Below are 13075 nucleotides of genomic sequence, written 5' to 3' on the forward strand. Positions count from 1 at the left end.
GATCACAGAGGTGTTGGGGATGACTTCTGATGCGTTTTTATGTACCGCTTAGCGGAAGATGAGCGTGATAAAATGGTTAAAGAAAGTGAGAGGGAAAGATGATGCAAGGAGAAGGGAGGGAGGGAGGGGTACAACATTACAAATAGCGAAATAATTCTCACGGAATCAAAAAGAAAAATAATTGTATACGAATGAAAAGCATAAAATATATATATATATATATATATATATATATATATATATATATATATATATATATATATATATATATATATATATATATATATATATATATATATATATATATATATATATATATAATACTAGCACTAAAAAACGCCCCTCCTTTATCGAAAAAAAAATCGGCATGAGGAACTCCCAAATGAAATCAGGAAGAGCAAGTGAGAAAAATGGTTGTGTGTGAGGGGCGGGGACGGCGAGGGACCATCATAACCCCGCTGGAAAATCATTCGTTTCGTCGCCCTGGAGATAATGACGGAGATCCTCGACGGGTGGGGAGATTAGGGAGGCTGGGGGCGATAACCAGCTCTTGCACCCGGAGTACCGCCGCCTCGCTTCTGACGCGGGTGTTGGCGGCAGGGTGATGGCTTGTGACAATCTCACCGGACAGTGATTAGTAAGCATCGAGAAAGGGAGGTGATTTTACGAAGCGAACTCACAGTTGCAGCATTTCTATGATAGGTTTACTAGTACAATAACTCCTGCCACCAGCAAGTTTCAACTACCATGAACATCAAGGTGAGGTAGAATGAACAGGTTTATAATGGTGGTACAGAAAAACAAATCATAAGAATTCTAACTGTACTCACCTTCTTCCCTCTTCCTCTTGTTGATGTTTCCATTAGGATCTGTGTGGTGGGGAGGAATGCCGAGGATGCCGTTGATGGAGTAGGACCCCGGGCGCTGGAGGGCCGTCTCGTGGGGCGCTGGCGGGGCGTGAGTGATGACGGAGGTCGCCTGTGACACTGGGGACAGAGTTCCGGGCAGTCCGTGCTTGGCTTTCTCCGCCGCCTTGTTGCGCACGATTCTGTGGACACGGCAAGACAGTGGTGGTCATTAAGGGCAATGAAGGTGGTCTGGTATGTAAACTGTAGACTGAGACTTGAGCGGTGAAGGAAGCTGTTGTATGGACTTGTAAGTGATTGGATGATGGTCAAAATGCTAATGTTTTGTTATTGATAGCAGCTCTGTTCCTGAGAAAGAAGTTTGGTGATGATATGTGTAGGCTAAGCCACGAAGGTCATCCAGGTAATTGAAAGGTGATAGGGTGTCAGGTGACTTGGACGTGAGCGTAAATATTCAGTGTGGTCGTCTAGCATGTGGCAAAAAGAATCATATTTGTTAATGTTATATACAGTATATAGAAATGTATATTTTAAAGACAACTCCATATGATGTATGATATTTCTTCTAATTGTAGCGCTACAACACACACACACACACACACACACACACACACACACACACACACACACACGAAGATCCATAATGTAAGTAAAACACTCCAGCACTAAAACTTTAAGTGCCTATGTAACATCTAGCTACATGCACTCTCACTGTATCAACTTACAGAGAGCTAGCAATTACAAATTAAGATGGTGCATAAGAAAACAATAATAATAATCGTGCATGCATTTCTTGTAATCCAAACCGGCAGAGAATTCGTGGTGGAGTGCAGCGCGCCGCCCGTGGGAACCCCGCCGCTCGTGGTTGCATTACAAGACAAACAGGGCGTTGAGGAATGGTTGCGCCCACGCCCCGTCGCCCGCCCACCAACCCACGGACCCACACTCGCCCCTGCTGATCAGGTTTCACGCACTCGAATTAATATCGGTGTTGGCATCGATTACCAGCAGCGCTCCAGCACCCCGCCCTCACAATTACGAGGGTCAACAATGAGCTGACACGCTGAGATAAGCGAACACCCCCTTACTCCCCCTCGCCCTCCCCCTACCCGGCCACCAAACACCTCCCACTCCCCTCCCCACTCATCCCCCGTCCGTCCCCGGTCATCCAACTCCCCCATTCACCTCCTCCCCCTCACCCCCACTCAAAGCCACCTGCCACCGTGGAAACACAGGTAAGACACACCCCTTTATCCTCTCTCACTACCACCTGCCTCTTCACCTGCCATCATGGACACACAGGTGAGTTGGAAACAACCTGTACTCTGTGCTTATGGTGATCACTTCTCTACACCAAACAACACTGCTCATAATATGACTGGGAAAAATTAGTCAGGGTGTGAGTAATGATTATGATATACGTTCCAGGCACAGTGAGTTGTATGTGGTAATAATTATGAACGAGTGATCCAAAAAGCGTTTCACAATTGGAAGATTCAGTCAGCGAGAGAATTCTCATGAATGAGAAAGCCAATGAGGCTGCGAGAGAACCCTCACAAAAGAGAGAGAGAGAGAGAGAGAGAGAGTCACAAAATGGCCACGTGTTACATAATTGACTCCGTCGCCACCGCTCATTAATTATTACCGCAAAAGTGAGCTGTTAGGGTCAACAGGTGGGTAAATTACCTTTGACCACTCTATTCAGATGAGGGTCGACGTACACCTTGTAAAACTCGCTAAATGGCGTCACGCCGACTCAGAAATTGAAAGCGACGGCGGCGGTATGAGTGATTGTGATACTTAGGTGCGTGTCTAAAAGGAGATCCAGTTTCTGTGTTTTGATAAAGTAGCACTAGACCTTACCGTGGGAGTACACAGAGGTTCATTTTAATGGAAGGAACATAAGTGAAGGCCACATTGTGCTCGGGCGCTTCCCACTGAGAGGGGTAAACAGCTCGGGTGTCAGACAGTAAGTTAATGTCACCGTGAGATGACCCGTAGCCTGCAATATGAACCCGTTACGACCGATGCTACAATGAAATCCCACCAAGGGTCTCTCCCAGCTGCCCGTAAAGGCTTTCGTGTGACTAAATTGTCTGAAAATGGGAAATGCAATCATCATATAAATATAATATGAAGAAAATCAGGTATTTGTGGGTTATTACAGGCCATATACAACGTGTAGAGTGAGCGTGTGTGTGTATTTGTTGAGTCTCCGCCCTTAGCCAACACTCACAGCGAGGCGTCGCGCACGCACACAACCCTTAATTGTTTGTTTGTGGTCCGAGGAACCAGAGGACATGAGGCTATTGATAACCTTAGTCAATATTCTCACCTTGACTTGGTATGCGTATTACTTCATCGCCTTTTCACAATGTACCATTCACCACCACTTCCTGTACAGTCTCTCCAACATAAATAATGATGGCGGCTTGGCTGGCACGATGAACGACGACGAGGGTCATCGTCCTCATGGCGGAGACGTAAAGACAACAGTTGACAAAGACATCGAGGTGATAAGGTCCTCGTCACTATACCACTGAAGAGACGGACGACAACAGTAAGCGTCGTCGTCATGGTGACGAAAAGACCACAACAGTGGGCGGTGTCGTCGGGGTTGGGAAAACGCGGACGACAACAGTGGGCGGCGTAGGAGAGGACTGGGCCGCCCCTCTCGTCCCCTCTCCCTAGGGAACCGCGCCTACATTTGGTCTTCCTCCCTTTATTGCTAATAAATTCCTTTATTAATTCGTACTCCTCCCCTGATGCACTTTTACTTTATTGGAACACTCTCCGGGGACGACCGGTGAGGGGGACCTCCTTGGATTTTGTTTACTGTTATTTCTTTACATTTCACTCGGAATTACCTATTCAACTGTTATTTAAATTGTTCTGTTAGGAACACACTGGGAAATGTCTCTTAGAACGAGCGTCTAGGGAAGGGTGCGTGAGGCCGACGGGGAACACACTGTCATCCGACCGAACGACCAGACACATGACATATTTACTCATCAATTACATCAATGAGTTACCCACTATGCCATCAATTCGCTGAGTGCAATAATTAAGTGAACATTGAGAGCATTGGATTCCCATTTGGTCGGGTAGTACAAGCCTCCGCGGATGAGTGCGAGGTGTCACAAGTTTAGGTCGTGGTTTCGGCTGTTTTCGTCGGCTCTGTTCGCGGTTGAGTTGCCAACCTAACATTATAGTACATAGTTCAAGTCTTGCAAATTATTGTTCCTTCGCTGCTTAAGCTGTTGAATTTATGGACACGAACAAATATCAAAGCATTAAGAGGATAACATGGTCCTCCAAAAAAAGGTGTTGAGGAAGTGTCAGAGGGAGCGAGTGTACCCGGGCAGAAGTAACGCGGGTATTGTGGAGGTAGTAGGGGTAGGAACAGAGGGACAATACCGAGGGGCGCCGTCCACCTGTCGTAGCCCAAGGGACGCCCCCCCCCCCCTCTAACACCAGCCTCGACACACACACACACACTATTTATCAACACCCCTTTATTTTCCTTTTTTTTAAATACACTAACTTTATAGCGACACTTTAGGAAAAACTTACGAAAAGTTAATCGATAAATGACTATATATTCCTAACTTACAGAAAGGATATAAACTTCATGGGTCCGTCAGCTGATGTTGGATCACGGGTCTTATCCTCGTCTCTCTCCCCCTACCAAACACTCACCCACCAGAAGGTCTGTTAATAATCGGTCAATAGGCGGTCATTAGGAGCATCAAGAGAAGGTAATCGTGTTGAGTGATTTAAATGACTTCCTGCGTCATCGCCCTCTTGATGACTCATGTAACAAAAAACTGGCAAGAGTCAGTAAATATAAACAGCAAACTACCGAGAGTTAAACATAGGAGGAAGGTTAACAATGTTCAGGATTCCTTAAGTATCAATTACCGTTAGATGATCACGACCACAGACAACAGAGACCGTCACGTACACACAGCGTCTTGGTTATATATCTCAGCAACAAGGAAAATAGTCTTTATTTCTCTAACATGAAGAGTAGACATAAAATGAACATAAAAGGCAACAGAAATATAGACAAATACTCCAACATGAACATTGAAACACCAACAACGTTTAGACCATCACAAACACTAACACCAATGTGAATATCAACAACTAACACAAACTCCCTCATTTCAATATAATTAAGATTTATGGTAAACAAGATTAATTTTTAGATTACTAGAAACACTTGCATCTTGCAGTCTCTTATGAATGAAGCATTGTTTAGTGTGTTCCGGACAGCTGAAGGTTAGTGTTAGTGTATGAAGCATAGTTTAGTGTGTTCCGGACAGCTGAAGGTTAGTGTTAGTGTATGAAGCATAGTTTAGTGTGTTACGGACAGCTGAAGGTTAGTGTTAGTGTATGAAGCATAGTTTAGTGTGTTACGGACAGCTGAAAGTTAGTGTTAGTGTTTGTTATGATCAAATTTGGAAATATTACCAACAACAGTTTCCCCTTACAAATACCTAAAGCAGGCACTCGTCACACATACCAAAAGGTACACAAACTGGCCTTCACCAACGCCAACAAACAACACAAACTGTCCATCATAAGCACCAATATACAGTAGCACACCAGTTTGCACCTGTTTAACAAGTGGTGGGAGACAGGGATCATACATTGTTACTTGGTGCTCGCCTCTCAGTCCCACCGTGAGTTGACGTGAGTGAAGGTCCTTGTGGTGAAGGCTGGCGAGGCCCCAGTTATTATTCACGGTCCGGGGCGCCATGTTCACGCCGGAAGACTCACAGTTGGCGATGCTCTCATTATTTCTGCCCCATTTATTTGGACTTTGTAAAAGAAGTAACTGGAAGGGGTGACTTCCTTTTTCATCATCATTCTGCTGGTAGATGAACTGCATCACGGCGTGTCCACTACAGGATGCCACGAACCTCTCTACAGCAGATGAAGATTATTATCAGCGAAGGCATGGTTCTCATGGCAAACGTCTGATACGTGTTCTTCAAATGGCTGTAGAGAATTCAAGGTAAACCCGTCTCTCTCTCTCTCTCTCTTTTTTTTTACTCAATGATGATCTTTCGGTTGACGTCACCGATCATAATATTTCAGTTTCATTATAAACAGAATAAGAGAGACGTGGATTTACGGTTGACTTTATCTGTTCTCTTATAACTCAGTGTTGGTCATACGGAATATGGGGGCAGGTGATGTAGTAGCCCCGGTCTTCAGGTAAGCATCAGAGAGATAGAAGGAACATGTCCATAACTACCCCGGGGTGATAACTACATGTGTACATAGTAAGCCATTTCGACGGAGGACAGCCTGGCCCGGCCGGTTGGGTGACGGGTGGCTGTTTATGAAGGCGTATTGATGTTCAATCGCTTGTAAACATCGGTCCTTCTGTTACTGGTGGGACACATGAGCGAGGAGAAAGGGCGGAGGGGAGGCTGGCGCTGTTCCCCGACCGATAATACGCTCACCAAGGCCACTCATCCCCACCTACTTGACTTTTATGATTATCTTGTTAACCCAGAGATTTCCTCCTAGCGAACAGGGAAGAGGAAAGGGAGAGGAAGATAAACAGACAGATCACAAGAGGTAGACACACAAACAGAGAGATACAGCAAACAGATAATTCACAAGTCGATTTTAAATATATTACCGTTTTATAAATATTACATAAAAAGTTAAATATACATCAGAAATTATCTTAACTTTCATCGCGTTCCTTAAATTCTAGATATTTTTCCCCACATCTTCTCGACACCTTAAATAAATCCACGTGATATATTCTCCATATTTCACAAAAATCTCCTCCAGGATTTCCTCAGCTTCAGCCTTGAGAGGTTCTCCGGGAACGAGCAAATGAAGGCAATCCCAACTGGAGGGGATTAATCCAGCCCCTCAAATAAGGAAAAGCTAATTTAGTCGGGAGCGCAGCTTGATCTTCATCTGTCAACGTCGCAAGTTTTCCCGCCGAGAAGATCAAGATGGCGGATACCATATTTGTTGCTTGGCTGATTCTCCTCATAGGGAAAGTCTTTAAAATCTTGGTTCATTTCTTGGGAAAATAGTTTATCTATATCCAGTGCCAATAAAAACGTTTAATTTGCTACGGTATTGTGCAATTAAAAGGCTTACTGGATGGAAAATATATAACAAAAACTCCCTAGAAGTTTGCGATGCTTTCATGCTCGGCGTTGTGTTGAAAAGGATTTCCGGTACTACCCGCCTCAAGAAACCTTATTTCTCCCTCTTTTTTGTGCAGACGCTGAGGAAATCCAGTTGGTTCTCTTAATTCCCTCTTGTTCCTGTATTAGTTGTGTTCTTATGAGATGGAACAGAACTAAAGAGAAATATTAATAAGACAAGATTGTATTATTTTTCAGTGGTTGTCTGTCACATTATTGTAAATATGAACATAGAACTTTCTCCAAATGATCCGCTAAGTTACGTTAACAATAAAAAAAATAAGGTAAACAAAATCAAGTATCAAATCACATTATACAACTACACGAGAAGGACATGAAAACCTCATCAAACGGCTGATCATCGATTTTAGGAACATAAAGAGCTCGTAAATACGGGTTGCATCGCAGCCCAGACGGAGTAACGGAGATTTCCTTGCCTTTTCTTCGAGTTTGTTGTTGTCGTTGTCTGTGTCTCTCAACTTTATTTCTTATACTCTCTCTTATTTACTTCTATCCAGTTATTCACCTCTTGCCCTTACGTACCAAACAATGGAAGTAAGAAATGAAAAACTTTTCCCTCGGGTTATAATGTAGACAGAGTAAGAAAGAGCAAGACAGACAAGTGGTGGTGAGAGAGAGAGGGTGTTAGAGGCACCCTCCGTCGTTGTGTTGGTGCGCAGGCTCTCTTCTCATCCTCCACCTACTCCTCGTCCTCCTCCTCCTCTTCCTCCTCCACCGCCGCTCCCTGCCATCCACCAGCTTTAGGAGCCATCTCGGCCAATGAGGACCTAAGCAGGGGTCATCAACTTCTCACATGGTGGAAGGTCTTTTGGATGTGAATGGTCTCGAGGTCTGGAGCACCACGGCAGTTTTTAGACGCCGACGAAAACTGAATGAGGTCATTAGCGACGCCAACAACGCCCTGATGAGGTTGGCTCTTGTGAGTGATGGCTGGTACGTAAGACACAACAGGCCGTTGAAACACCACTGTAATTTGGTCTTATTTCCTATTCGTCTTTCCCGCCGGAATCTAGCCAGATCTCTTGCTCAAAATTCGACGGACAATGAACACCCAAATAACTTTTTTTTTTAAATATATTTGCCCGAGGCAGATTTATGCGTAGAATAAATGGCTGGCAAGTTAGGCAGGGCGCGCCCTAGAAGAGTTGGAGAGTCGCCTGCGCCAATCTGCAATGCAAATGAGCGAAGAGGAAGAGGATAACGAGAGGGTCGCCCCCGTATTAAACATAAACCCCGCATTACTGTGTTGCAATCCATAGTTAAACTCATCAGCAAACACCAAGGGCTGTTCGGCGTCCCCAAAGCACAATGGTGAGAGTGCTTTTTTAATCCTAGGACTGAGCCCGTGTAGAGTATAAAAACACGGAGCTCTCGTAAAATCACGAATCCCGGAGCGACTGAGAGATAATGGCTTCACCAGAGGCCCCTGTATGATCCATTAAAAATTTTGCTTCGTTGGTGGATGTTGAGAATATAAAAAACTGAGGTCACGAAAAAAAAAATTGATACTCTTGTTTTTGGCTGTGAACCTTCGGAGGGGGAGGGGGAGGGGGAGGGGGGAGGGGGTTACTTTATGGTTGTCATAATACAGGCTAGACAAATTCCAAATGACCCAGTATCTGACCCACTAACATTGTTCTATAGTAGTAAGTAGTACCTGTTGTTTGGGCCGTATTTAATGATACCAAGAATCTTCCTCTATTGTATTTCTTTTGCGTGGTTGTAAATATTTATCATATGTGTAATACGTTAATGTTTGTGAGTCCACCATTGTTATGTTTTGTTTTACTTTTATTATCAAATCTGACTCATCATTCACGGTTTCAAGACACACCGACGCGTCAAGAGCCGACAGCCCTGCACAGTCACCTCAACCTCAAGCTAATCTATAAAGGAGGTGCGTATTCGTGGCCTCATCTGAAGGCTCTTTCACTTGCTTTACTAATTCATGTTGAGGATACATACTAGAGTTTATATTAGTTAAGTGAATATGACTTCCTTCACAAGTCTATGGGAAGTACTGATTTTATTCTTTTCTTAAGACAAAACGATAAGGATGTGTTGTCTTTAACACGTTCTCATTAGTAGGGATAATTAATTATGTAATGATGTAATACACAGTGGGAAATAGTTGCGTAAGAAACACAAAATTAAATTGCTTCAGTGTCATTTATGTTGGGTCTAAGTACAACTACATTTCGACTTGTCTAGCACCTACCTTCGACTACGGTACACAAATCTACGTGCAAAAAACAAACGCAAGTGCATGAAAGTGTACATGTGTACATGGAAACAGTGCATGTAACAAACACTACTGGTCTACACAGACGAAGCTGCCAGACGGACTACACACAAACACGAAAAGGTGCAAAAAGACGCTGCCTTCTTCAGGTAGCGTGTAGGGGAGGTGCAGGCTGGTCAGGTAAACAAAAAGCAAGTCTGATGATCTGTGTGCAAGGCAGGCCAGACAGTTAGGCCACGACAGGCAGGCAGGCAGGCTTGGCAGGCCAGGTGTAGGTCTCCAGTCTACCGCCAACGTTACCTGTTGATGGAGGACACGGAGGGTACGTTCTCCTGGGTACAAACAGTCTCCGCAAGCAGCCTGTCTCGGATCTCCCAGGCGAACATGGTCGGGTTCTCCCGTTTATACCTGGCAATGGCATCCACCACCACGGGAGTCGCTACTTTGGGTTTGGAGCCGCCTATGACACCGGCTTTGTAGCTCCCAGTCTCGTAATATCTAGAAGAGAACGACGGGTTTCGGGTTAGTCATTGTTGCTCTTCACCCACCTGTTAATACTGGAGACAGATGGCACGCCCTCCTGATCGCAAACACCATCTGAGAGAAGCCGCTCCCGGATCTCCCAGGCAAACATAGTAGGATTCTGCTTCTTGTAGTTGGCGATGGCATCAACCACTGTAGGTGTAGCCACTTTAGGTTTAGACCCGCCAATCACACCAGGTCTGATCGAACCGGTCTCATAGTACCTGAAAGAATGAATGTTGTGTGTGTGTGGTTCACGTGAACACCATCAATCTGGGTTAGTCGCCTTCAGGTCCCGCCTTCACCACAGCCCGCAGACCACGGGTGTTAGCTGGTTAGTGTGGTCTAGAGGGGCAATTAGTTAATAGTTATGTAGAAGATTAATTAGAAGCTAAAGGCCTTAAGTTATATATTTACACGTTCATACAGGTTAATAAAATTCTTAATGGATACACACACACACACAAATATATATATATATATATATATATATATATATATATATATATATATATATATATATATATATATATATATATATATATATATATATATATATATATATATATACACGCGTTAGATAGGTAGACAGAAAGAAAAAGATTAATAAATATGGTTATATATAAAAAAGTTGGGTTATAAATAATAACAGCATGCTTATTTATCAAAAAATGTCCAATACATAGACAGTATATATTAAACTAATTGATGAGAAATACAAAAGTCATGAATGAAGTATAAAATTACTGAAAATACACAGGAAAAAGTACACGAAAATGTATAAATAATTTGAACTCCATTCAACACTTTGTTTTGTAATAGTTAAAATGTTATATATATATATATATATATATATATATATATATATATATATATATATATATATATATATATATATATATGAAACACTTTATATATTACAGGTAAACTTCCTTGTCATCACTCACACACAAACTTGTCACCAATCGTTAGTACAGTGCCAGCCGAGTCTCATAAGGTCACACTAACATATACTGTACCTGGTCTCTGTTCGGGAATTGTGAGGGCTGAGATGTCTCCTGTTATGACCTACATTGCGCTTTGTTTTTGTTTTTATCCTTCAGTTTGTTTGTGGCTCACGTCTGCCACGGGCCATTGATCGTGAAGCCTTTACCAATAGTCGGTGTGACCCGATTTACACTTCCTATGTCATTATTACCTAGTGTTGTACACCTGGGGCTCGAGTCCTGCCCTCGGTACTTGTTAGCTACGTTCCTTACTGCACATTACTGTACTCACTCCTGCTTCAACCTCCTATTTCGTTTCCACATCTCTAGATCAAAATATAAATCCCTCACATTCTCAGCCTAAACTCTCTCCTCTCCCTACCACCTTCATGTAGCCTATCCTTTTCCACCCTCAAGACTCAGCCCTTATGTTTTCCCAGCGCCGTGGGCACAAACTTCACTCTCCTTAACCAGCAGCAGCACCCAGCAGCAGCAGCAGCACCAGTAGCACCACCAGCACCAGCGCGCCGTAGCCCCTAATTCTTCCCCACACCCGCGGCTCAACCTCCCCCACTCCGCCACCGCCGCGTCTTAGGCCCTCCACTGCGGCGCCTGATTGGATTATGCAGATGAGCAGCAACACATGGTTTGAGTCATTTCCCGCTACACTCAGGGGGTTTTCTGAGCAGCCCGGCGGAGGAGAAAGGGGAGGGGGCGTGGAGGAGGTAGACAGTGAGGAGGAGGGGGGGGAGAGGGAAGAAAGACACTGTGAAGGAGGAGGAGGAAGAAGAACGCAGACACTAAAAAAGAGAAAAATGTAGTCGTTAAGGAGTAGGAATATAAACATAAGTGAGATGAAGAGTAAAACCTGAAGCAGACATAAACTGAGGAGGGTCGTGAAGAGAGATAGTGAGGAGGAAGAAGAGGAGGAAGAGGAGAAGGAGGAGAAGGAGGAGAAGGTCATGTTAAACCTTGAGAACTAGGAGGCAGGAAGGGGGGGGGGAAGAGTTGGGCGCGGGGGGAGCGTGAAACCAAAAGAGGGACGAGGAACAGTGAAATTGACGACGGTAGTGTCCCTAAAGAAGGAAAGGGGAAGTGTGGCAGAGGTAGGAGGAGACTGAGAGCTAAGACATATGGCTGCACTAAAAAATACGTAGTGAAAGAGATACCAAAGAAGATTAAAAGGACAGTGTAAGAAGTTATAAAAAAAACATACAGGAAAGGAAAATTTAGAGGGAAAGGCGAGAAAGTGAAGAAGATGGCGTGAAAGAAGAAGGGAGGAGATGGTGAGGACTGGAAGCATTACCTCAAGGCCCCGACCAGGACTGAGCTCCCCTCACATCTCTCAAGTCATTTATATTACCCCAAGCGTTGGCTCCTGGGACCTTTCTGCTCCCGTGGAATATATGTTGGGAATATAAGCCTTCTATTGAGATTAGATAACTGCATCCATAAACAGGGATAAGGAATTTATTGTAAATCTCATGTTTGTAGATAAAATATAATGTCGATGCATCTTTTGTAGTGTACACACGTAACAAGGTGAGCTTAGACGCCTCTATCGTGGGAAGTTAGTGAACAGGGGACGATTCTCCCTCTGGTGAACTGGGGGTCCTCCTCCCCCACTCTCCTTCACCCCAGCCTGGCCTCCCGGGGTGCGGGGCCGGGCGAGGCAGCCATCACGCCGCTCCTCCTCTGCCCCCAACAGTAAATATCAGGAGTGACGTTAAGCACAGTCACGCAGGAAAATAAAAGGCAGAGTCGGGGGATATGGGGAGGAGAGAGGAGGGAGGAAGGGGAGGAGAGAGGAGGGAGGAAGAAGAAAAGTAGGGGATAGGGGAGGATGTTAACAAGATGGCGTCCACCTCGTATAGTCCTGTAGGCTTAGTCAAAGTCGGTGTGTTGCAAGGGCGTCGTCATCTTACTGTTGAATTTATTGATCACACGCGGTCAAATATCATTGTTTACCTTACCCAACATGACCACAAGTTTGAGGACAAGATGGCTGTGATCCTCGTAGAAGGACAACACAACGCAAGGTGAGGGTCGCCCCCATCAGCTGTTCCCATTTATCGCTGGAAAGTCACAGAGAGAAGAGAAACCTCCGAGTCTCTCCTATAAATCTCGAGAACATATTCCAAGATCAACTTCTTCCCGGAATATAGAGTGGGCGGTCCGTATACAAACTTTCTCCCCTAGGCTCTCTGGAACGCAACAAAATTCCCATTCCAACTTTGAAAACATTCCGGG

The 13075-nt window shown here is 44.4% G+C and overlaps 1 protein-coding gene across 19 annotated transcripts in view; it reads right to left on the minus strand.

The window, feature by feature from the left end:
• LOC121855821 (paired box protein Pax-5-like) overlaps nt 1-13075 on the minus strand; it is a 171580-nt gene that overhangs the window by 30215 nt on the left and 128290 nt on the right. For 18 of the 19 annotated variants that reach the window (XM_042350952.1, XM_042350951.1, XM_042350954.1 and 15 more), the window contains 2 exons: nt 9618-9815; nt 831-1048 (listed from right to left, as the gene is read on the minus strand). In XM_042350952.1, the coding sequence (XP_042206886.1) occupies nt 831-1048; nt 9618-9815 (416 nt within the window). Of the gene's footprint in view, nt 1-830; nt 1049-9617; nt 9816-9865; nt 10064-13075 lie in introns of all 19 variants that reach the window. The other variant, XM_042350947.1, reaches the window with a different exon arrangement.

Source organism: Homarus americanus, unplaced genomic scaffold, assembly GCF_018991925.1.
Source record: "Homarus americanus isolate GMGI-L3 unplaced genomic scaffold, GMGI_Hamer_2.0 scaffold14072, whole genome shotgun sequence".
Lineage (NCBI taxonomy): Eukaryota > Metazoa > Arthropoda > Malacostraca > Decapoda > Nephropidae > Homarus > Homarus americanus.